This window comes from Castor canadensis, chromosome 12 (assembly GCF_047511655.1).
Source record: "Castor canadensis chromosome 12, mCasCan1.hap1v2, whole genome shotgun sequence".
Lineage (NCBI taxonomy): Eukaryota > Metazoa > Chordata > Mammalia > Rodentia > Castoridae > Castor > Castor canadensis.
In genome coordinates this window covers 23,049,552-23,073,505 of record NC_133397.1, presented here as the reverse complement: position 1 = coordinate 23,073,505, position 23,954 = coordinate 23,049,552, and the positions used below count along the sequence as shown (strand labels likewise).

Genomic DNA, 23,954 nt, shown 5'->3' with positions numbered 1-23,954 from the left:
CCAGAAACAGGGGGGAGAGAAGAGCAAGGGCCTGGAGGACAACAAACCTCAGCCCGGACCTAGTGTGCAGCCTTCCTTTCATCATGACCTGAGCATTTGTCACAGCATTTGGGAAGAAGGCAAAGCTGTCAGCCAGAACTTGGAGTGCAACCTAACTGAGGTAGGCTGGAGACCAGCCAGAGGCCCAAGTGGCAACCTCTGCTAAAGCCCATGGTACTTATGAGGAAGCAGGAACTGAGGCAGTCGGCTGTTTATTAGTCAGTAGAAAAGTAACTGTACAGATCAGAGGTGGAAGAATGGAGATGGGCCCCAGTACCTGAGGCTGCTTCCCTAGAGAGCTCCAGTCCAGAGCCTGAAGCATGGTCCCCATGTGTGCATGAGCTACCTGGACGCCCCAGAGTGTCTGCTAAGTGTGCTGCCCCCGTGGGGGGCACTAGGATTCCTTTCCTAGCAGCTGGGCTGAAGCCAGGTCCTAGAAACGGCCCAGTACAGTGGCTAACAGAGCCATGCGAATGTACATGCCATTCTCAGCCTGGCGGAAGTAGGCAGCTCGGGGATCTGAGTCCACTTCCACACTGCAAGAGAAGAAAAAGAGTTACCTTGCAGCTCACAGATGGCCTGTGTGAAATTAAGGCCCCTTCCTATGGCTGACCCCACAGTAGCCTGTAATTGTGATGGAGCATTACCTTATCTCGTTGACACGGGGCATCGGGTGCATCACCACCATCTTTTTCTTGGCGCGGGTCATGATGTGGGGAGTGAGGATAAATTGACCAAAGCACTGCAAGGCAGGTAGGGTTCCCATTAATGCCGCTGGGAGGGTAACTACCAAGAATGCAACTTGGGCCGGGCGCTGGTGGCTCACGCCTATAATCCTAGCTACTCAGGAGGCAGAAATCAGGAGGATCTCAGTTTAAAGCCAGCCTGGGAATATAGTTCACAAGACCCTATCTTGAAAAAACCCATCACAAAAAAACTGGTGGAGTGGCTCAAGGTGTAGGGCCCTGAGTTCAAGCCCCAGTACTGTAAAAAAAAAAAAAGGATACAACTTGGGCTCCCCTTCACACCCACATGCAGTTATGGCAACTGAGGGGCCTGGGACTTACAGCTCATCCCCAGCCTGTGCCCAGCCTTCCCACCCTCTTGTCTGGATGCCCTATAGCTCTAGCCTTGGCTTCTTCCTGAAGCCAGGTACTCACAGTTTCATATTCCTGGGCAGAACCAAATCGTTCCTTCTGGATTCGAGTCATGTAGAGCACGTCAGTATCAGGCAGTGCCTCCTCAATGCTCTCAAATTCCTCCTGGGGTATGAGTTAGAGGCAAGGGGAATGCACTGCTGGGCTCTCACTGTCCCTCCCATGGCCCCCTTGGCCTAGGCTGGGCTGCAAGGGTCTCACCTGCTTGATGCCACGTGAAGCCACAAAGGCCCACACGCTGGGTGGCATGCGCAGGCTGGGAGGTGCCACGTAGCGCAGGCTGACACGGTATTGGGTGAGCAGGCAGGCCAGGGAGTGCACCGTGCGTCCATGTTTCAGGTCACCCACCATGGTGATCTAGGGAAGGAACCCAATCACCAGAGGGACCCAGACTGAGCCCCCTCCAGCCATCTCAAAGCCCTGGGCCCCAGGACTGGGCCTCCTGGGTGCAGCATGGTCTGGGCTGGAGAACACCTCCTCCTGCCTCCCTCACCGTCATGCCGTTGACAGTGCCCAGCTCCTCCCGGATGGTGAAGATGTCCAGCAGGGCTTGGGTGGGGTGCTCGCCAACCCCATCCCCAGCGTTGATCACTGGCCTCCGGCAGTGCTTGGCTGCTAGCTGTGAAGATGGGAATAAGGAAGAATTGTCTCCAGCATCTCAGAGGTTCCTCCCTGCCTCAGTTCCACTCTTTCTGGGTCCCCTCACCCATGGACCCCAACACAACACTTACGGTCACAAAAACTGTGCACAAAGGAGCTAATGCCCCTGGGTCCAGCCTTATAAACCACACCTTAGTACACAGGCTGGCCTTACCTCCACTGCTCCAGGCTGGGGGTGCCGGAGCACAACGACATCAGCATAGCAGCTCATGGTCTGCACTGAGTCAGCCAAGGATTCGCCCTTCTGGACAGAGGATGTAGCTTCAGAGAAGCTAAGAACAGCACCCCCGAGCCGGGCCATGGCCGCTGCAAAGGAGCTGCTGGTCCGTGTGCTCACTTCGTAGAACATGGAGGCCATGACCTTCCCCTGGGGATAAGGACAAGGTGGAAGGTGTACGTGTGTGCGTTCACCTTGGGGAGCACACAGGGCACACTTGCTACCTCACACCAGGGACCGCTGAGAGGACCCTTCTTTACCCAAACCTCCCCTGTGATGTGTCAGAGCCTTGAAATTTCTACCATCTGTCTGACCTTGAGCTAAAGGCTCTGCCTCCAAAAAGCCATTCCTGAGTGTGAGTGACCTGAGAGAGGAGAAAACACAGCAGCCTTCTTCCCATGACTACCCTTGTACAGATCAGATGACCCCAGATGTAGGTTGACACTCTGGTGCCCAGGCCACCATGTCAGCTTAATACCACTATGAGGAGGAAAACCACAAGGGCAGGTCGAGAATGGCATGACCTTCCACAGCACAGGGCAAAGATACAGACAGTGCAGTGTCTGGATGCATACAAGAGATCTGCTGGCTGGGGCAGGAATACATACTGACCACTACACAGCTCTGCCCTAAGAGAGACACAGTTAGGTAATGGTGAGAACCCACACCAACCTTGAGAATGTCGAGGCTTCGCTCTTTCTGCACCATCATCCGAAGTGTGTGTGCCACATTGAACAGATGAGACATCTAAGAAAGACCCCAAGTCAGGAAAGACACTGAGCGGACCCCAGAGATCCTGGCCCCCACTCTCCAAATCCTCAAAGCTCTGGGTATCTCCACCCTCCCTCCCTTAGGCACCTGATCCTTGGTGAACTGCTTGACGGAGAGGATATGTTGGCCCACTAATGAGTGCAGCAGGGGTGAAGTCTGAGGGTGCAGCAGGCCAGGGGCCCCCAGGTTCTGTGGTGACGCCTGTCTAGGTACTGGTGGTGGAGGGTAGCAGGTGCCATCAGGGGTTCCCATCAGCTCTGCAGTGAGGGATGGGGCAGAAGTGGCTAGTCAGGGACTCCCCCACCCAGATCACACTGCAGTGGTCCTCATGGTGTGTGTGTGTCAGGGTGGACTCTCACCTGGCTCCACTGCCTTCCGAGAGGATTTCTCCTTCGGCTCTTCAGCTGCAAAAAGGACAGATGTCAATCTGCGGATGTGGTGTGGAAAGCCCCATTTTCCCAGGAACTCTGGATCACAGTGCTTGTGTTAACCATCTCACACCACAGTTGCTACAGCAGGTTAGAGGAGGACAGAAGGGATACACAGTGCTGGGAGGGAAGTGGGACTCCCTTCGGGCTGTGCTATAGCAGCAGAGGTGCCTTCCCAGGGCCTTCCCAGCTGGCACAGGGATCCTAGGCAGAGGAACAGCCAGACTCACACCAACCATCTACCGAAATTTACCCCACGCTCGGCTGCCCCATGAGATCCAAGCTTCTGGGCGGAGGAACATAGCTGCCCACAACAAAAGAAGGCATTGTGAGAAGCCACATGGAATGTTCTTCCTCATACTGTGGTGAGGTATTTAGGCAAAGGAGGGCACAGTGGATTAGACTAGGACAAAGGAATGGAGAGGACAGGGTAAGTGGAAAAAAGAGTGCTGGGAGGAGGGGCCTGAATCAGTTCCTGGGCAACTGGACCCTCAACCCTGGTCTACCCTGGACACTGGATAGAAGAGCATCCATCCCTATGCATCTCTTAGTCAGAGGAACCCTACCCCCTTTGCCACATGGACCCCTTACCTGGCAGACCTGGGTCAGAGGCTCGGTGGATTCGGGGTGGCAGGTGAAAGCGGCCATCAGGAACACCTGGGATGCCCCGGCGCGGCCTCTCGGGTGTCTGTAGTAGACACTGGCTCAGTATATTAAAAACAGACTGGCCCAATCCCTTATATCCTGCCACATTTAATCCCTCAGGAAAAGCCAAGTGGCTCCTTGTGCACATGGAGTCCACTCTATACCACCTCCCCACTGCTCCATCCTTTCAACATGTTGTCAACAGGCAGTAGACACTCTGGTTTCTTCAAGGTGTGCGCTGACCCAGCCAACAGGGCTCAGCTAGAACCCAACTGAGTAACACTTGGCTAGTGATTCTCAGCAGTGGCCTTCTAAACTGAGAGTTAACTCTATTCTGCAACAGACTGAGAGGTAGATGGTGTAGAACCTTCCACCCCCTAAGCCACCAATAAAAAGACATTCAAGCTATTAGTCCTCCCTGGGGCTCACCATCCAAGCCAGCCCCAGCCTAGACATGTGGTTACCGTGGTTATCTCACTGGTGGCAGGGGCTGAGGGCGGGGGCTGGGGAACAGCACCCTGAGGCCACTTCCGAACATCCTGTCCATAGCCTGGAGGCACCAGCACCTGCAGACAGAAGGCAGGGGCATGAGGGAGCAGTGCTAAAATTGGGCTCCTAAACAGGTGGATACAGTAAAGAAGAAAAATGTCACCTGGGGTACAGAGAAGTTGGAGGGGGGGCAGTGAGACTGTGTAGCTGTACTAAGCATGGAAGAAAATGAGATAACTACTTAAGACTGAGCAGCAGCTTCACACGTACCTGACCGTCAATATAAGCAACCTCTCCTCGCAAGACTACACGGCGGACAGTGCCTTTCACCTTCTGCCCTTCGAAGGGTGTCCAGTGTGCCTTGGAGAAGGGCATGTGGCTGGGGATTGTCCACTCATGCTCCAGATCCACCTGTCAAGAGGGTTGTAGGTTATGCAAGGCAAAGGTCAGGTAGGAAGAGCCCCCACGCTGTAAGTCCCCGAGGCCCTCGTCACCAAACCTCCACATAGGTGTCCTCCTGTGGGGGCAGGTGGAAGATCCGCCGAGGACCGTGGTGCAGTCGCTGCAGCAGGTCGTCCAGAGTGAGCCTGCCCTCACTCACAGCCGTCAGCAGCAGTGGCAGCATGGTCTCCAGCCCCGGGAAGCCGGGTGGAGGATGGGACCCACACTTCTCCTCCAAGGTGTGGGGGGCTGGAATAATGATAGCCATTACCCTGGTGAGTGGGGGGTAGGACCAATTACCTCTACATTGGGGGAGGGGTGTCACACAGGCCACAGGACTGTACTATTAGTAACCATATCATCCTTACTACGAAGCCCAATCTTATTTCTTTCTGGAAACTGGACACTAGGCAAAAGGCTGCTTTCCTCTGGGGACCTCACCTCTGCCTAGGTATTCTGTCATTTACACTTGCATGCATTTGCTCATTCATCCTTTCAACCAGTATGTCAAGCACCTATCTTAGATGAGGTACTGAATTAGAGACTGGGGTCAAGATACCGTGTTTTTTTTTTTTGTGTGTGTGTGTGTGGCAGCATTAGGGTTTGAACTCAGGGGTTCACACACTCATTAGGTAGGCACTTTACCACTTTAGCCACACCTCCAGCCCCAGACACCATCCTTATGAAGCCCAGAGTCCTGACCTGGCTTCGTTTTCTTGCTAGGGCTACTCCACAGGTGGAGCTGGGGCACAAGCCTGGCTAGACAGAGGAGGGGCACCATGGGCCATCTCACCATGGTCTGAGGCAAAGCAGTCAATGACAGCCATATTCTCCCATAGGGCTTCCACATCCTGGCGGGAGCCAAGCTTAGGCCGGACATCCCCCTTTCCATGCCCAAGTCGCTCCAGGTCATCTTGGCTTAGGAACAGGTGATGTGGTGCCACCTCACAGGTCACCGGCAGCCCCTGCGCCTTTGCAGCTTTAATCAGTAGGATCTAGGAAGAGCGCAGGGAGATCCAGAGGAGGCCTCCATATGCCCTGCCCAACAAAGTCCCCATGACCAGCACCCTTTCTTGGAGCATTATGGGCCAAATGTGCAGAGGGTGCTGCCCCAAGGCTTTCCTTCTGTCCTCTCCTGCCCCCAAGGATTTCCCTGACCTCTGGCATTCCTGGGAAAGTGACAAAGGCACCAAGACCTCCAGTGCACTCTCACCTCCTCCTTCCGTGCCACATGACATATGTGCACTGAGCGCTGGGTCAGCTGAGCCACCATGAGGACGGCAGCGACAGTCTGCTTCTCTGCATGGACCACAATGGGGAGGTGTGATGGCCATGTTTCAAAGTGCTGGGGACAAAGAGAACTGATGAGGAAGTATACAGAGCCTTTGATCCTGTGCTCATTAGAGCCAGATGCCCCAGAATGACCTACCCTCCCCCCAGTCTTCACTGCTGACAGCCCAGGTAGGCGGGGCCCTCAGGCCAAAAGACAGCATCTTGTGGTCTCTTGCCACAGGCACATTTCCCACCTCCATCCACTGGGCCACACTGTCCAGCCGCAGCTCAGAGAAGGTCTCATTGAGGTAGAGCTTCAGTCCTGCTGCAGACCCAGCCACAGTACCCAGAGTCCCTGCATTTTCAGGTGAGGCCCCAAGGAAGAGGGCAAAGTCACAGCGGGCACCAGCCTCCGCCAGCTAGAGAGAATACATGAAGACTCATTGGCATCCATGCCCACAGCCTGGCCTGGCACCAGAAGCCTGAGCCCACAGGGAGGGTAGAAGGAAAAGGGCTCAGGGAAGCAAGGTTACAGTGGCTTACCTTCTGGGCAAGGGCCAGAGCAGGGGCATCGATGATGGGGGGGCGGGTATTAGGCATAGCACAAACCATGGTGACACCCCCAGCCAGGGCAGCAGCTGTTCCTGAGGTAAAATCCTCCTTGTGTGTCCCACCTGGTTCCCGCAGGTGCACGTGAACATCAATCAATCCTTGGAGAATATGAGGACAGCAAGATTAGAGGGACATTCAGAAACAAGACACAAAGAGGTTATACAAGCCCCTCAGTCAAGGACACCAAAGACTGAAGAATGAAAGAGCCCCAAGCAAGACAGATTCTAGGGCCTTCATAGTCTCTGTGCAGTCCAAGGTAGTCATGGACTCTGCCATGTTTGGGTGCCATGTTTGCCACCCAAGGATCTCTATGTCAGATGTTACCAGTCTCCCAAAGATGCACTTACCAGGTAGTCGAACCAGCTTCTGGGAGGTCATGCAGTCTACATGTACCTTCAGAGGAGGTGCTGGCCCGATCTGCCCCAGAGCCTACAAGTGGGGAGCACTGTCAGTGTTGATTTACCGGGAGGGTGACCCTGAAAGCTGTAGGTAGGGAATACATTTTCCTACAAACTATACGCCTCCCTCTACATACCCACCTCTCCCTCTGCAGCTGTGATGCCCTGCCATTGGTGTAGCTGTTTCACACTGACATTTCCCAACCCCAGAGCACGCTCATTTCCCCTCCTCCCAGCACAGACACTCTCTCTTCTAGTACCCAGGTCTCTGTTACCTCCACAAAGAGTTTGGTGCACTTGATATCAATGATGAGAGGCACAGAGAAGTCAGCAGCCAGGCGTCGGGTACGATAGCCCTTGGTGACAAAGGAAGAGAGACGCCGGCCCCCAGCCCCACGCATTGACAGATTAATCACTAGTTCAAAATGATTCTCAGCCAGTTGCTCCAAGATGCTCCTCTGTGGTGGGCATTCGCCATCCACGGCCTCCTCAAAGTGCCAGTCTACAGCTGTTACCTGCCAGTCCAGAACCAAGGTCAGGACCAACCTGAGCCTGGCAGGGGTCAGAAAGGCCAGCCTAAAGGGAGAGGAACTGGCCCAGTGAGGACCCACAGGCTATGAGCAGGGGGTCCCTCTCTGCTATTGGCAAGGTGTACTTCTGAACAGGAAAGATATCTACACCGTGGAAGAAGACAGGTTGCCAAGGACTATGAGGAGTTCGAGCTCACACATGTACATATAGATGAAATATGGGGAGGAAAAACAACAGAACAGAGCATAGGAGAGATTGTAAAAACTTCTTTCTCTTTGCTTTCCTGCATATCTTCCTTGCTTTACACAGAGCACACACACACACACACACACACACCCGCCCCCCTTATCAATACAAACATAATCACAGAAGTGAGGGAAGAGAGTCCCTTGGGCCTGAGGAAGGTAGGTTAGATGGCTTCAGGAGCTGTACCTTGACACCATGCTCCGTGTAGAAGTCAGCTGTGCCCAGACTGGCATAGAGGCTGTAGCCCAGGCTCTCCAGCAGCCGCACAGTTGGGAGCAGCTCACTTTTGTTCTAAAACCAAGCAAAAGCATGAACAGAGTATATTTCTCTGTCTTCCAGTTCCAGGTCAGCTCTGGCCCAGGGAGCTGAGGCCATCTAGCCCCTTACCTCCCCAGGTGGCCCTCTCTGATTCTGGCAATTCTGGTACCTTATAGCTGCCAATGGTGAGCAGGATGTTTTTCTTGGGGATCTTAAAGCCAGTGCTTAGCATGGCCTTGAGGTAGGCCTCACAACGGCTCTCCCCAAAGCCAGCAACCTCCCCAGTGCTGGTCATCTCCACACCTAATACCACATCAGCACCCGCCAAGCGGGAAAAGGAGAACTGAGGCACCTAAGGGAGCAGGAGGAAAGAGAGGGCCAACAGTCACCAGGAAAGGCAGATGCAGTCCCTTGTCCTTACTGCACCTATACGGTAGGGTTGGCTTTCCCTGCTGCAGGACTCTACCAATTCTACTTTGGCTGTTCCTTGGCCTTCGAATACTTCCCCAAGGAACTCTGCAAATTCAATGTTCTAAGCATCCTTGAGACAATACCATCACTTCTCCCAAGCCTTCCCAGAGCACCCCTTTGGGAAGTGGCATTCTGTCTCTAAATTCTTTGCCCATGTGGTTGTATCTTAGCCATGTAGGTTTAACATAAACTGTTAAAGCTATTTTGGGACCTGATTTCTCTTGCTTCCCATTCCTAGAGAGTAAGCTAGTATGGGACAATGACCATTTCATTATCATATGGTCAGGCAATGCCTTACAAGGTATGGGTTTATCTGCTGATTGGGTTCTCTCCCTCCATTTGTCTGCTAAGCCCAAAGGTTCCAGTCCTCCTTACCTTTACCCCCACAACTCCAGAACCAGTCATGAGCCCCACAGGTTCCACCTTCTCTCCCATGATGACCCGTGTGGCCAAGGCTACTAGGTCAACACCTAGTGTCTTGGAGACAAAGGGGAAGGAGCGAGAGACACGCACGTTGCATTCAATAACTTTCAGCTGGTCGTCCTGGGCAAAGAAGCATGGGGTCAGCCCTTGGGTAGCCTGGGGCTGCTGACACTGCTCCACCTACCTTGGTTGGCTCAGCCCTGACAAAACTATAGGCTATAACTATGAACCTTTCCCCCAGCTTCACTGCCTACACTGATGAGAAGAGAAGACATTGTAGGGCTTTGCCACTGGAGCCAGGAGAGCATGGAGGAACTGCAGGTTGATGGTGCTTTCCTTGTGCATTACCTTGGCAATGAGCTGCAGATTGAAGGGTCCCATGACCTGGAGCTCCTGGCCCACAGCATGCACAATGGCTTTGATCCGCTCCAGAGTTTTGGGGGTGATGTCTTGTGGGGGGGTCACCAATGTGGCATCACCTGAATGTACACCTGCATTCTCTACGTGCTCGGAGATGGCGATGGCTGCCACCACACCATCACAGGCCACAGCATCCACATCAATCTCCTAGTGGAGGGCACAAGCAGTGTGATGTAGAACGAAGGTCATGCTCTTACTCTAGGATGTTCTAACAACACTGATACAACCCATCCCGCCCATGATGTATCTATGATTCTACAGGGACACACAGTCTCCTCCAGGGTTGGGAGGCTGCTCACCTTAGCTTCCTGGATGAACTTGGAGATAACCACTGGGTGCTCCTTGGAGACAGCTGCTGCATTGCTCAGGAAGCGTTCCAGGTCCCCATCAGTGTAGGCCACATTCATAGCAGCACCACTCAGCACATAGGAGGGGCGTACCACACAAGGATACCCCACGGTCTGGCAGAACTGATGAGCAGACTAAGGGAAGCAAGGAGCTTAGTAGGATAAGTTGCACTCACCTATAAACATCATCCATCCTCTAGGCCTCCCACCAGGCTCCAGCCCACCTCTAGGTCACTGAGCTCCCTCCACTGAGGCTGGCTGATACCAATGGTGTCAAGGAGCCGGGAGAACTTGAATCGGTTCTCAGCTGAGTCAATGGCTTCAGGGGAGGTGCCCAGCACCCGGCACTGCTGCCGATGCAACGCCATGGCCATGTTGTTGGGCAGTTGCCCACCCATGGAGAGGATTACACCTTCAGGGTTTTCTAACTCATAGATGTCCATCACCGCCTGCAGTGCCAGGGGAGAAACAAACAGTGGCAACAAAAGGGGTAAGGGAGCCAAACTTGCTCACTGCTTCCCTCTTCCCCAGTGAGTGCCAAAAAATCTTGGGTCAACCAGTCAGTCCCACTTGATCTTGGACACCTGGATCCTGAGCAGTACTCATCCTTCTCACCTCAAAAGAGATCTCGTCAAAGTAGAGTCGGTCACACATATCATAATCGGTGCTGACTGTCTCTGGGTTGTAGTTTACCATAATGGTCTTATACCCCATCTGCCACAGGAAAAGGGATGCAGTAGTAATTAGGAGGAAAAGCATGGAGAAACTAAGTCAAAGTCAGTCAGGCTTCCCATGCAACTGCATTGAGGTGAAGTAGGCAAAGCGCTGAGGAGGAGACTCGGGCACTGTGTGGGGTCCGACACAGCCTAAGAAGGGCCTCAACCCAAAGCTCTATGACAGAAGTAAGGTGTTACAATTAATAAGAAACACCAGGGTCAGGTGTAGGAGGACAGGCAACTGACAGAGCTGAACAGAATAGCAGAGAAAGATGGACTCAGACCTTTCTCAGCTGCTGGATGCAGCCTACAGCACACCAATCAAACTCAACACTGGAGCCAATACGGTAGACACCAGAGCCCAGGACCAGGACATGTGGTGTTTGAAAGGTGAGGTCATGGGTGTTGCCCCAGTATGTCAGATACAAGTAGTTTGTCTGGGCTGGCCACTCAGCTGCAACTGTGTCAATCTGTTTTACTGCTGGGCAGATCCCCAATTCCTGACGCAGCTTGCGAACAGCCAGTTCTGTGCTAAAGGAGGAGAAGAGAAACACAGACCCTGGGAGTGGGATGGATACTGCAAAGGGGTGAGGTCCCAGCACAAGAATTAGAGAGGAAAATACCCTAGGGATGAAGGTCCCCATCGCCCCCTGTGGCCCTTCTTGGCACAAAGGCTCTCTGTTCCACATCCTCACCACCGTCTCTGACCTCAGAACTGCAAGGGCAATCTGCTTGTCTGAGAAGCCAAGGCACTTGGCCTGGTGCAGCAGGTCTGGGGGAAGAGGCTGTCCTCGGTGTTGTTCCAGCAGCTGGGCATGGGCCACGATGCGCTTCATTCGGTGCAGGAACCAGCAGTCGATGCGTGTGAGTTCGTATAGGCGCTCCACCGAATAACCAGCCCGTAGAGCAGCGGCCACCACAAAGATCCGTTTATCTGTTGGTGTCTCCAACTCCTGATGGGGAAAGCACAGACAGATGGATGCAGGACTGTGCAGAGGTAGGAGAGGTCTGAGTGTTCAACAAAGACAGTTCCAACCAACTAGGTATGGTAGTGCCTGCCTATAATTGCAGCACTCAGGAAGCTGAGGTTGGAGGATCACTTCAAGGCACTAGTTTGAGACCAATCAGTCTGACAATATAGCAAGACCACATCTCAAAAAGAAAAGAAAATTCCTAGCCTATTGTCACATGAGCATCTCTGAAAGTCCGAGAGCTAGACTGTGTCATTGTTTCAAGGGAAACTGATCACCATAGCTCAGGCCCTGCAACCCCAAAAATCTGGATACAGACTCTGGCTCTGCCTCTCACTGGCTGTGTGGCTGCAAGCAACATCTATAATCACTCTAAACCTCAGTTTCCTTATCTGCAAAAACAAGTCTAATAAGACATAATGATAAATGATATACACCTTGAAATTCTTAGCAAAGTGAAACCACAGCAAACATCCAATGACTATCGCTAGTGTTACTGTCAATAAGCTTATGGTGGGCTGAGGTGGAAGAGCGCTTGCCTCGTGAACATGAAGCCCTGAGTTCAAAACCCCAGTACCACCAAAAAAAAAAAAAAAAAAAAAAAACAGTAAAAACAAAAGAAAAAAAAGCAAGCTCATGGCCTGGGGGCACGGAGGAGCACGGTACATATTAGGGTTGCTGCTGGGAAGGGGAGCTGCTTACCACATCGCTGACTGGCTTCACTGTGTGATCAAAGCCCATGCAGTTCTCATCTACCATGCGCAGGGCCTTCTGGAAAGCCTCTTCAAATGAACGTCCGATGCCCATGACTTCACCTGGAGGAACAGGATGGAAGGACTGAGAGGGGCAGGGCAGGCAACTATTCACCGCATCCAGGTTTGTGCAGTCAAACCTTCTGGTGGTGGGATTCATGGCGTTTTGCTAAGAAATCTCAAACCTCCAGCTCTTCAACTGATTGTTTTCATGGATGAGCACTGACTTTATGCCACCAGTAAATAAGGAATATGCCAAAAATGGGCACGTGGATACTGGAATTTGTTACAGTTTACCATAGTGGTCTGAATCTTTTGGTTGTCCAGTTACTCGGCTCGCTTTATTCACACCATGATGATTCTATCTCGAATTTGTCTTGCCCTTTACACCTTTGAAAAGTTTGGATAAATTATCCTACTACACTTTCAATCCATCTAGAGCCAATTGCATTTTTAAAAAGCATTTGAGTTTTATTTCCTGGGATACTTTTTGCATGTTTTATGTATGATTAAGTATACATATAATTTTCATCCTTTTTCCGCATCGAAAGCACTCCTCTCCCTTGTCCTGGTACCCTCTCTTGGGACCCTTCTCAGCTCTGGGAGCTCTACTGTTTGCTCCTTTTTTATCTCAATAAACTGTTTACCAAAAAAAAAAAAAAAAAAAAAACAAACAAAACAAAAAAAAAACAACAAACCCAGAACAAAAGAAGCACTTCCCCACAGCCCACAATGTTGTGTGTCAATTATAAAATTGTATGATTCTCCATAATTTAACTGCTCATTTACTGAAGGACAGTTAGCTTTTAATATTGATCAATATAAGTGAGGCTGTGTTGATTTCTGTGTTTTGGGTTATCTCATTAGAACAAATTTCTAGAAGTGCAAAGTTAATAAGTAAGGTATTTTACAGCCCTTGGCAAGTACTAATTGCTTCATTTGAGTTTCGTGCTTTACAATACAAAGTATAAGTTTAATTAGCCTTCTAAGAAGTGGGCATAAAAGTAAAAAATAAAAATAAAAAACAAAGTAAGCACAATTTTAGATAATATTTGCTAATAAACCAAAAAAATTTTATTTGAACTAGATTTCTATTTACTAATGAGAGGAAATGTTTTTCTCCCAGGTTTGATTATGATTTCCTCTTCTGTAAAGTTTCATTCATGTCCTCTGGACATTTACCCTAGGGTCTTCAAGTATTCATAGCAATTTTTTCTATTTACAACTCTAACATTCACATCCTTAAAAAAGATGATGATATTAATGTTAAGAAAGTAGTGTGTAAATTATTTTAATCTTTCTTTTTTTTTTTGGTACTGGGGCTTGAACTCAGGGCTTTCATCTTGAGCCACTCTGCCAGACCTTTTTGTGATGGGTTTTTTTTGAGATAGGATTTGCAAACTATGTGCCTGGACTGGCTTGAACCAAGTTCCTCCTAATCTCTGCCTCGAGTAGCTAGGATTACAGGTGTGAGCCACCAGCGCCTGGCAAACATAATTTTTTAGCGCCTGGCAAACATTATTTTTATTTACTTACTTGTATGTGTATGTGTGTGGAACTGGGGTTTGAACTTTGCAAAGCAGAAGTTCTATCACTTGAGCCATACCTCCAGTCTTTTTAAATTTCTTTGTACTGTGGTTACACTGTAAAAGTCTTCATTTGAGGATTTATTAAACCCAACACACACATACATGTATGCCTAGGAAAGTCCTGGAATCGTATATACCCAAATTAATCTAATTCTGTGTGATGACAAGATTATAGGTGATTAGTTTTCTTTGTTAAGTGACCTTTTCTCATTTTTCAAGGACTCATGTATCTTTCTTTTTTCCTTTTTGTTTCATTTTATTTTAGGTTTTTGAAGCAGGGTCTCATTATGTAGCCCAGGCTAGCCTCAAACTCATTATTCTCCTGCTTCAGCCTCCCAGGGATTATAGGCATGCCACCATAACCAGCTTGTGCATCTTATTTGTGTAACAAACATTTTAATGCATTGGGGGAGTGGCTCAAGTAGTAGAGTGCCTGCCTAACAAGCATGAGGCCCTGAGTTCAAACCCCAGTACCACCTAAACAAATAAATGCATAAAAATTTTAAAGTTACCAGAGATCACATTTTGAGAACACTTGAGTAGATGTAAAACATTTAAATGTTTTAGTTAGGAGTCAATCTTTGATTGTCCTAGTTTCAATCCACTTCTTGTAGCCATAATTTAATTATGGCTTCATTCCCATGTTTATTATAATTTTCATATAACAGTAATCCATCTCCAGAAGGAACAACTTGGCAGTCTTGTAGGATTTCTAAAAATTGTTAAATAATAGTCAAGCTCAGACTTAACTTGTTTAAAGGCTACTACTGCTCTAAGTGGAAATGTGGCACACAACAAAATGGTCTTACATGTTAAGCTGGGGACACTGATCTAGTACACATACACTCTTGGCCAAAATGTTTTAAGACGTCTCAGGCAAGTAAACAGACACCACAAAAAAAAGGACATTAATTCAGTTCCAACCCACTCTACCACAGCATGGTAAATGACTGTACCTCTACTCACATTTACTGATAAAGTTCCCTGTTATAATAAATATCTCTGACATACTGTGCTGATCTTAACATTAGTGACTGAAGCACAAAGTGCCAGAGGAGGACCTAGGCTAAAAATGGCTGCCAACACAGACTTAGATTTAGAAGGGATGACGGGAAATTGGCAGTAATCATGTCCCTAAAATGTTAAGTATTTAATCTATCAATGAATAAAACGTTACTGTCGTTAAACAACCTAGTGATTAATGATGCTATAGGCAAAATGTCATGAGGATGAAATGTTATGGGTGGCTTCTTGAACTGGTCTCATGGACAGGTGACATGGTAAACAAAGGGCCTGTAAGCTAGAGTTGGGTCTAGTTTTCAGTTCTTGGCTGGGACCACTATTCCTTTACAGGCCCTCAACCCAGTCACTTTCCTCCTGTTGATACCTCAGTTTACTCATTTTTTAAATAAGAGAGATGAGATAGTCTGATGCTAACATTCTATCCCAGAGATAGTACTCCAACACAGATTTCCAGATGACTTTGACCACTGTTCCTGATGAGGAAGGTGGATGACCATCTTCGTTTAAAATGTCCCTGTTAGCTCTTGAGAAATAATGCTTCTAAGCTGCTGCTAATAAAGGAACTAGGGGTCTCTCAGGCTATGACAGGGAACTTTGATATTCTAGACTCTAGGGCCTGGTGGGACCCTGTAGGGGTAACTTGGTGTGTGATGCTCACCAACACTCTTCATGCAGCTCCCAATCTTTGTGCTGACACGCAGAAACTTGCTGAGGTCCCAGCGAGGAATCTTCACCACACAGTAGTCCAGGCTGGGTTCAAATGCTGCTGTTCCCCCCGTAACAGAGTTTCTGGGGGCCAACAGGTAAGGACAGAGAGGAACATACAGGGTGAGCCTCCTGATAGTTCTCTCCATCCCCACAAACCCAAACCAATGTTCTTTTCACAGTCCTTGTCCCATGAATATTTCTTCAGCTCCCCACCCCTTTAACAATAGATCCTTCCCCCCAACCTTGTACCTGAGCTCAGGCAGGGGAATGCCCAAAGCTAGCTTGGCTGCTACATAGGCTAGTGGATAGCCTGTGGCCTTACTGGCCAAGGCAGAGCTGCGGGAGAGCCTGGCATTCACTTCGATGATATAATACTGCAAAGAGGGTGAACAGAGAAAAATGAGTCACCAGTTACCTGGCATAGAAGCTCCTGCCTAGGAGAGATCTCAGAGGGGTGAGAAAATAAGACCTCCCCATAGGGACAAAGAGTGAAAAGGCCCCCCTAAAGATGATCTTGGCTTCCACTCCAAGGTCTGCAGGGCCAAAAGACCTCTTGAAGATTATCGAAGACAGGAGATAATAGCTACAGTATTAGCTCCAGCGTCCAAGCCTCACCTGCTCTGACTCCGGGTTCAAGGCATATTGAACATTGCACTCCCCAATGATTCCCAGGTGCTGGGTCACCTTGATAGCTGTCTGTCGTAGGAGCTGGTACTCTCTATCATTCAGAGTCTGACTTGGAGCCACCACTATGGACTCTCCAGTGTGGATGCCCAGTGGGTCCAAGTTCTCCATATTACACACCTATGAAGAGGGGAGGAGAGGGTTATGGAGGTCACAAGGGAGGAGGGCACAAGAGGTAGGGGGTTGCATCCCCAGGTCCTGGTATATCTGAGGCTGTGCCTAAGCTGGGTGCAAGGGACACCAAACCCTCCATCCCAGTCTCTGCTCATCCAAAAGCTCAGACTGCAGAAGTTACTCCCTTCTCCATTACTCACCGTCACACAGTTGCCATAAGCATCTCTCACCACCTCATACTCAATCTCCTTCCAGCCTTTCAGGGACTTATCTATCAGCACCTGGCTGGTATGGGCAAAAGCAGGGGCCACAAGAGTTGAGAGCTCCTCTTTGGTGGAGGCAAAGCCAGAGCCTAGACCACCCAGGGCAAAGGCTGCACGCACTAACACAGGGTAGCCTAGTCGCTCAGCGGCTGCCTGAGCCTGCAATGAACGGAAGAAATGAAACTAGTCATTTCCTGCTGCCCAGAAGGTGCCTGGATGAAAAGAAAACAAGATGAAAAGAAAATGACACTATTCTACTTCTGCCCGACCACCTTTCAAACCTGTTCAAGAGAATTTGCTGCCTCACTAGGGGCCACATGCTCTCCGATCTCTGCCATTCGGGCAGCAAAGGCACGTCGGTCCTCAGTCAGCTCAATGGTCTCCACTGGTGTACCCAGGACCCGGACCCCATACCGAGCTAACACCCCGGCCTTGGTTAGCTCCACGCCACAGTTCAGGGCTGTCTGGCCCCCAAAGGTCAGTAACACCCCATCTGGACGTTCATTACGTATCACCTGAGGCAGTAGAGAATCATAGGCTTAAAGACCTTAAGGGTAGAGAGTGAATCAAAGCAGATTAGAAACCCAGAGTGACCACTGAAAGCCCCTGCCCACCAAAAGTCCCCTCCTCAGTCCACCTTAACCCCAGTTGTACCTGGGTTACATAGTGAGGTGTTATAGGAAGGAAATAGACTTTGTCAGCCAGCCCTTGAGAGGTCTGCACTGTGGCAATATTGGGGTTGATCAGCAACGTCTGAATGTTCTCCTCCTTCAGGGCTTTAATCGCCTAAGAGAATTAAGAATGGCCTATCAGTCTCTACTGATAGTCTTAGGCTAGCATTCCTCCCTTACTCTTTCCCTTGCTGTACTCTCTGTCTCTAATAACTGACTTCTATTCTTTTCTATCTCATCTGTAAACCTCCAGACCTCCTGGTTTCATTTCAGTACTTCTCCTTAAAACTCCATCTACTCCTGCTGGTCACACACCCAGAAGGTGCTTACCTGAGAGCCTGAGTAGTCAAACTCTCCAGCTTGGCCAATGGAGAGACCCCCTGAGCCTAGGATCAGAACCTTTCGTGGTGGTGGAAGCCCAGAGCCAGGGGTGGGAATCCCAGGAGGACAGAGGCGCTCAGCCAGCCGCTCTCGGACTATGGAGGCAAAGAAAGACAGTGGGACCAACAGACCAACTGAACTAATCTCCTCACTTTCAGAAGAGTTCAGAGAAAATCATTAAGTAATGAGTGGCAGAGAGAGGATGAGAACTCAGGACTCATGACTCTGAGTTCCTTTCAATAGAGCAGCATACACCAGTTGGGCTTGGTTGTCTTCCCACCCTTCCCTTAACCTCCCAAACACAGGCATTTCCAGGACATGTCCATCTTATGCCCATCCCAGAGCCAACTTTGTTCTTAGATCCACAACCCAGTTCTACTCAGGGGATTACCTGTCTGGCCCCCAGGGTTCCCAGATGCAGTCTCTCTCACTGTTTCCAGAAAAATATCAAAAAGTAGTTCCATATCTGAAGGGCCAGCTCGGTGCTCTGGGTGAAACTGGACACTGTTGAAGAGATTGGATGATGAAAATCATCCCGTCACTGATATGCACCAGCAGCCTCAGAGGCAGGAGGAGGGTAGAGAGGCCTCAGATCTACTGCTGCACCTTACTTACCCATCTTCAATGTCCCCAACCCACCAGGAATCAAACCTGCACAGACCCCAGACACTCTGCAGCATTGCCCAGGCTTACCTGAAGAAGGGCAGGCTGTCGTGTACAATGCCTTCATTGGAGCCATCATTGGCATTGGTGAATAGAGGAGCCCAGCCTGCTGGCAGTGAGTCTGCTTCCACAGCAAATCCGTGGTTCTGGGATGTCAAAAAGCAGCGCCCAGAGCCCACCAGCAAACAGGGCTGGTTATGGCCACGGTTTCCGTATCTGAAGATGAAAGCATGCTAAGGCACAGGCCTGTCTCATGGTCTCTTCCTAACCAAACCCAGCTCACAATTCTTACTACCCCTCTCCTGTTTCCACACTATTCTAATTCCCAAAACACCCCACTCCTCTCCTATGTCCCAAGTAGGGGTGTCTTCCTCTCCTTACAAGACCCACCTCATCTTATAAGTCTTGGCCCCAATGGCTAAGGCCAACAGCTGGTGTCCCAGGCAGATACCAAAGACAGGTCGGGCATTAGGCTCAGATAAGACACAGCTCAGTGAGGATACCACATTAGGATAGGAGGCAGGATCACCAGGGCCATTACTTAGGAAGAGACCATCATACTCTAGAGTGGGCAGAAAAGATGATATAAAAAACAGGATTTCAAGAAGAGACACACCCACAGACCTGAGCACGTGAGCAGGAGTCTTGGTCTCCACCTTCCTTCCTGAAACTCCTTCCTACTGACTTTCATCAACCAGACTGAGGGACAGATCTTCCACCCAAGCTGCTAGTCTGAGGCCCTGGACAGGCCCCAGCTACTCACCCTGGCTGTCTAATGTATAGTCCCAGGGGACCACAGTGACCTGAGCCCCACGCTGGCAGAGACATCGGATCTGATTATACTTGAGGCCACAGTCCAAAGCAAGGATCCGAGGGGCACCCCCTGCATTGAACACCCGGGGAGTCTGAGGAATGAAACACAACAGTTGGCTGCTACGATCAGCAGATGTAAGATGCCCACACAAACCCCTACCTTCCAGGCCCCCTAATTTTTTTAAATGTTTACCCCAACTGTGAGCAGGAAATAATTACCATGCTGCTTACAAAACTCTCCTACTCTCCCTCTGTACCTTAATGGAGACCTCTGGCACCAAGGGGCGGGCATTGGGATCCAAGAATGGCAGGTCTGAAGGCTCTGTCCCATTCTGGACAAGCTTCCCTAGCAGAGACCCTTGTTCCCGCAACTTCTTAGTCAGCTCCCGAGTATCCACGCCTGTCAAAATAGCACAGCCTCAAAAATCACACTACCCCAACTCGGTCATCTGTGAGGTTAGACTTCTAGGGGCACTTCCATTCCAGGGCCCTTAGTCACACACAGCTGTTTAACAGACATCAAAATCCTGGGGCATTCTGATGGAAGGGCAGTACCAGGAAGTATTCTTGCCCAAAATATTACATCTGAATTGAACTATGACTCTAGATTGATCCATTATAAAAAAAAAAAAAGAAAAAAAAATTCCATGGGGGAAAAAGAACATGCTAAGTGACACTACAGAAATATCATCAAGAGAATGCAGACTGTCAGGCATGGTGGTGCACAATGGTCACCCTTAGCGACTAGGGAAGTGGAGGTAGAAGGACTGTAGTCTAAGATCAGCCAAGGCAAAGTTAGGAGGAGACCACATCTGAAAAACAAACTTAAAAACAAAAAGGACTGGGAGTGTGGCTCAAGTGGAGAACCTAAATTTAATTCTCAGTAGGAAAAAAAAAAAAAAAAAAAAAAAAGAGACTCCTTCTAAGGAAAAAAGACCTATTTTCATCAACTAGGTTATAACGTCCATATGTTACATTTAAGAGACATACCAATCAAATGCAACTTACCAACCTTGTTTAGAGCAACGTTCAAATAAACAGATTAAAAAAAAAAAAAGTATGTAACAGGAAAATTTCAACATTGCCTGCATACAAGGAATTAATTTTTAAAGCGTATGCTAGTGGTATTTGTGATGTTTTAAAAAATGTTCCTTTTTCATAGCAATTGCACTACTGTAGATAAAATGAGCTAATATTCAAGAGTTGCTTCAAGCTGAGCACTGGTGGCTCATTTCTGTAATTTTAGCTACTTCAAAGGCAGACCAGGAGGATGGCAGTTCAAAGCCAGCCTGGGCAAATAGTCTGTGGGACCCTATCATGAAAATACCCAAAACAAAACAGGGCTGGCAGAGTGACTCAAGTGGTACAGCACCTGCCTAGCAAGCATGAGGCCCTGAGTTCCACCAAAAAAAAAGAACAAAGATATGCTTCAAATCATCAAGGGGTGATAGCAGTTGTCTGCAAGTTTATTTTATCATCCTTTCCTTTGTATGCTGGTAAATCTTCCTCTGAGCAATGATTCAATTTCTTTCTCAAGTCCCACACTCCTTCTATCACAACCTTAGACAGGTTCCCAGAGACTTCAGAAACCTTACTCTCTCCATCTAGGCACACTGTGTTCTGCCCAGACACCCCGGTGCTTGCTATCATACCTTGCAGACCAGGGATGGCATGCTGCTGCAGCCACTCATGCAGGGTGCACGAGGCACTCCAGTGGCTGGGCGTGGAGCAGCATTCTCCTACAACTAGTCCTGCCACATGGATCTCCGAGGATTCAAACCACTAAAGATGGAAAGAAGAGATTATGAGGAGCCCAGGGCCAACCACCTCCCCAAACATTTCCCCCAACTCAACCACACTGAATAGCCTGTTCTTCCTTTGATACACCAAGCACTTTGTGCTTTTGCAGGTAGTCCCTTTACTAACTGTGCTCTACCCTATTGGAAACACTGAACACATGTGCCCAGGCTATCTGACTGATAACCAAAATGACAATTTCCCTTTTCCTTCATCCAAAATTGTGATCCCCTTTTCTGTCAATGTATCCATACTCCCAATGCACCTTATGTCTCCTTCTAAGAACTCATCTAATGCTTATTCCCATCTTTCTTGCTACTTACATTGTATTGTGAATATGTATTTATATCTCTTACAACAGTAAGACACCTAGCACATAATATCAGTCACTAGGTGAAAGCATTCTAATAAATGTTGCAGTGAGCAAGAAAAGGTCCCTCTCTTCACAATATTAATATCCAACTTAGGGAGCCAGAAATGAACAATATATAAACAAGATATTAATTACAGAGTACAATAAGAAGTATAATAAGAGGTATATGATACGTTACTAAAAAAATTTTTTAAAAAGCTCAAAGGTACAATATTAGATATGATTATATTAACTTCCAACTTCATTTGAAGTTATTATTTTAATGAGATAACAAATTTGTTACTCAATAAACAAACATTTAATAACTAAACAGAGAACAGGAAGTTTATATGGGGGGGACTGACTTATTTAAATTACATTCAAAGCCCAGACATGTGGTACACACTTGTTATCCCAGTTCTAGCTCTTGGGAGGCTGAGGCAGGACAAACAGACAAGTTTGAGGCCAGCCTGGACAACAAAACACGATCAAAGAAGTTACATTCAGCTTAGCAGAGAAAGGGTTAAAGGAAGATGAGGGCTGATAGAATGTTGAGACTGCTCTGCTCTTCTGGGATCGTAAGGATGTTTGGCAGAATCTCCCCAGGCCAGGTGGAGTAACCCATACACGTGCAAGTGCATGTACAGCCAATATGCCACAGAAGCACCAGTGTTGGGCTAGTGGCTCTAGGAGGTCTTATCCTGGTCCCACCAATCTCAGTTTTGCAGTTTTATAAACTCAATTTTGTCAGAGATGACGAAACTGACATGGTACTAAAATTCACAAGATACTACATTGTAAATTAGAATGCTATGTATTTAAAGGTTTATGAGTCAAGCGCAGTGATTCACATCTGTAATCCTAGCTGTTTGAGAGGCTGAATGGGAGGATCGTGATTTGAGGCCAGCCTGGGCAAACAGTTTGAGAGACCACCCCATCTCCAAACTAACCAGTGCAAAATGGACTAGAGTTATGGCTTAAGTGATGGAGTGCTTGCTTTGTAATTGCAAAGCCCTGAGTTCAAATCCATCCCACCAAAAATAAAAAAAATAAAATTTAAGATGAAGGGTCCTTTCCAGAAATAATAATTAGTGTCCCTTACCCAGAGCTTTCTTTTCCCAGTGTCAGGGTGACTAGGAAGGCAAATTAAGAATTAAGAATTAAGAATTAAAGCCTGGATTCAGGGCAACGCATGTCTTGAAAAATACTGAAATTGGGCTATGATGACTTCCACTTTTTACTGCCTTTTTTTTTAAACTTGATCTTTCAGAAGGTAACTTAAATGTCCAAAAGCAGAAAACAAGACAAGGTAACGTAGAGTACAGAAGATATTAGCTAATGTCACTACTTTTGGTGTCAGCCAAGTGACACCCACTGTCACTTGGAAGAAAGAATATGACCCTTGTTTCCAGTCCCTTTCCCACTAATTTATGTAATCCTAAAGCACTGCTTTGCTCACATGACTCTGCTGCAACAAAACCTTTACTGGTTCCTTACGAAATTACGCCCAGACTCTGGTTTGGCTTTCAAAGCCCTCAGTGCCCACTACAGACTTTTTCTCATTACTTCTGCATTCCTAGCACTTTGGAGAACTGTTCCTCAAACATTTTGCCATTTTCTTTGCTCCAGACACAATAATAGTGCTACTCCTAGGGCTGCCAGCACCGGATGCCTCTCAAGGTGCTGTACAACCCCTAACCACAGCCTTCTTGTCTTAGTACTCATCACTTCAGCGGGTATCTTTGTTCTCTCCAGGATGCCTAGCAAGGTGTCAATGTGATCACTTCACCAATACTTCACTGCTGATGTGAAAAGGAATGTATAGAAAGCACTGGGTGTGGCTACCTTGCTGAGGCCAAACTCGTCCACTTCTTCTGGGGGGATGCCGTAGTTGCCGATCAGAGGGTATGTCAGCACTAAGATTTGTGCTTTGTAGGAAGGGTCAGTGAGGGCCTCGGGATAGCCGACCATGCCGGTTTGGAACACTGCAGAAAGAGGCAGGGCTGGGCTCGGGCAAGGACACCCTTCGCAACGCTGCCCGGTGCGGAATACACCCCAGTGAAGGCTGCCCTGGTGGTGAGGGATGAAAGGGGCTGAGGCCGGAGCCACCGAGTGGGGGACAGAGGGTGTGCAGGCAGGGTCTGGGCAGTGCAGGTCGGGCGGAGAGGGGTATCATAGTGGGATGAGGTCGGCAGCCGGCCCGGCTTGCTTACCCACTTCCCCAGCAGTCGACACGGCGGCCCCGAAGGGCCGGCCCCGCAGCACCGACCCGTCCTCCAACACCAAGGTGGCCATGGGGACGGAGCTGAGGCGGGGGCGAGCTCAGAGACGCGGGAGGCGCTGTAAGCCCCCCTAGAACAGGCGAGTACAGCGCGCCGGAGTCGTCCACGTGGCTGGCTGCGCGGCGCGCGGGAGAGGAGGCGGCGCAGCAGGCAAGAGCCCCAGGCGCGCTCGGCGGCCGGACTGCGGCGGCGCGGGCAGCCGGCAGCGTGAGGGGCGGGGCCACGGGGCGGGGCACGTACGGGGCGGGGCCACGAGGGCGGGGCCACGGGCGGGCCGGCGAAGTGTGAGCCGCGCCTAACCCGGGGGACCTGAAAAACCCGACCGCCCCAAAGCAGCCCCCAAGCAAGCA

The 23,954-nt window shown here is 49.3% G+C and overlaps 1 protein-coding gene across 5 annotated transcripts; it reads right to left on the bottom strand.

The window, feature by feature from the left end:
- Positions 1–235: 235 nt before the first annotated feature.
- On the bottom strand, positions 236–23,793 carry Cad (carbamoyl-phosphate synthetase 2, aspartate transcarbamylase, and dihydroorotase). Of its 5 annotated transcripts, XM_020154814.2 has the most exons (45): positions 23,536–23,793; positions 23,168–23,307; positions 20,826–20,955; positions 19,431–19,573; positions 19,124–19,265; positions 18,751–18,922; positions 18,391–18,576; positions 18,089–18,201; positions 17,647–17,792; positions 17,300–17,431; positions 16,927–17,160; positions 16,583–16,804; positions 16,200–16,388; positions 15,834–15,958; positions 15,535–15,665; positions 12,215–12,327; positions 11,250–11,494; positions 10,826–11,072; positions 10,441–10,539; positions 10,050–10,274; positions 9,778–9,960; positions 9,407–9,625; positions 9,011–9,178; positions 8,334–8,516; positions 8,093–8,197; positions 7,405–7,644; positions 7,079–7,160; positions 6,663–6,829; positions 6,374–6,538; positions 6,061–6,192; positions 5,641–5,842; positions 4,906–5,096; positions 4,677–4,817; positions 4,382–4,483; positions 3,864–3,960; positions 3,526–3,576; positions 3,204–3,248; positions 2,932–3,101; positions 2,746–2,820; positions 2,011–2,223; positions 1,690–1,815; positions 1,398–1,553; positions 1,200–1,301; positions 687–781; positions 236–575 (listed from the first exon to the last, which is right to left on the bottom strand). In XM_020154814.2, exons 1-45 carry the CDS (start codon positions 23,615–23,617, stop codon positions 473–475), a joined length of 6,729 nt encoding a protein of 2,242 aa, XP_020010403.1. In that variant the 5' UTR covers positions 23,618–23,793; the 3' UTR covers positions 236–472. The 5 variants fall into 5 exon arrangements, with proteins under 5 accessions (XP_020010403.1, XP_020010400.2, XP_073905471.1 ...); XM_020154811.2 differs by having other exon boundaries at positions 10,826–11,494; XM_074049370.1 differs by lacking the exon at positions 3,526–3,576.
- Positions 23,794–23,954: the final 161 nt, after the last annotated feature.

Excerpts from the sequence above, each read along its gene's own strand:
- Cad (XM_020154811.2), bottom strand. The coding sequence starts at position 23,617 with ATGGCCACCTTGGTGTTGGAGGACGGGTCGGTGCTGCGGGGCCGGCCC. Across the intron at positions 9,179-9,406 it reads ATCTGCAGCTCATTGCCAAG|GACGACCAGCTGAAAGTTAT; the intron begins GTAATGCACAAG and ends TTCTTTGCCCAG. Across the intron at positions 782-1,199 it reads CTGCCCAGGAATATGAAACT|TGCTTTGGTCAATTTATCCT; the intron begins GTGAGTACCTGG and ends CCTGCCTTGCAG.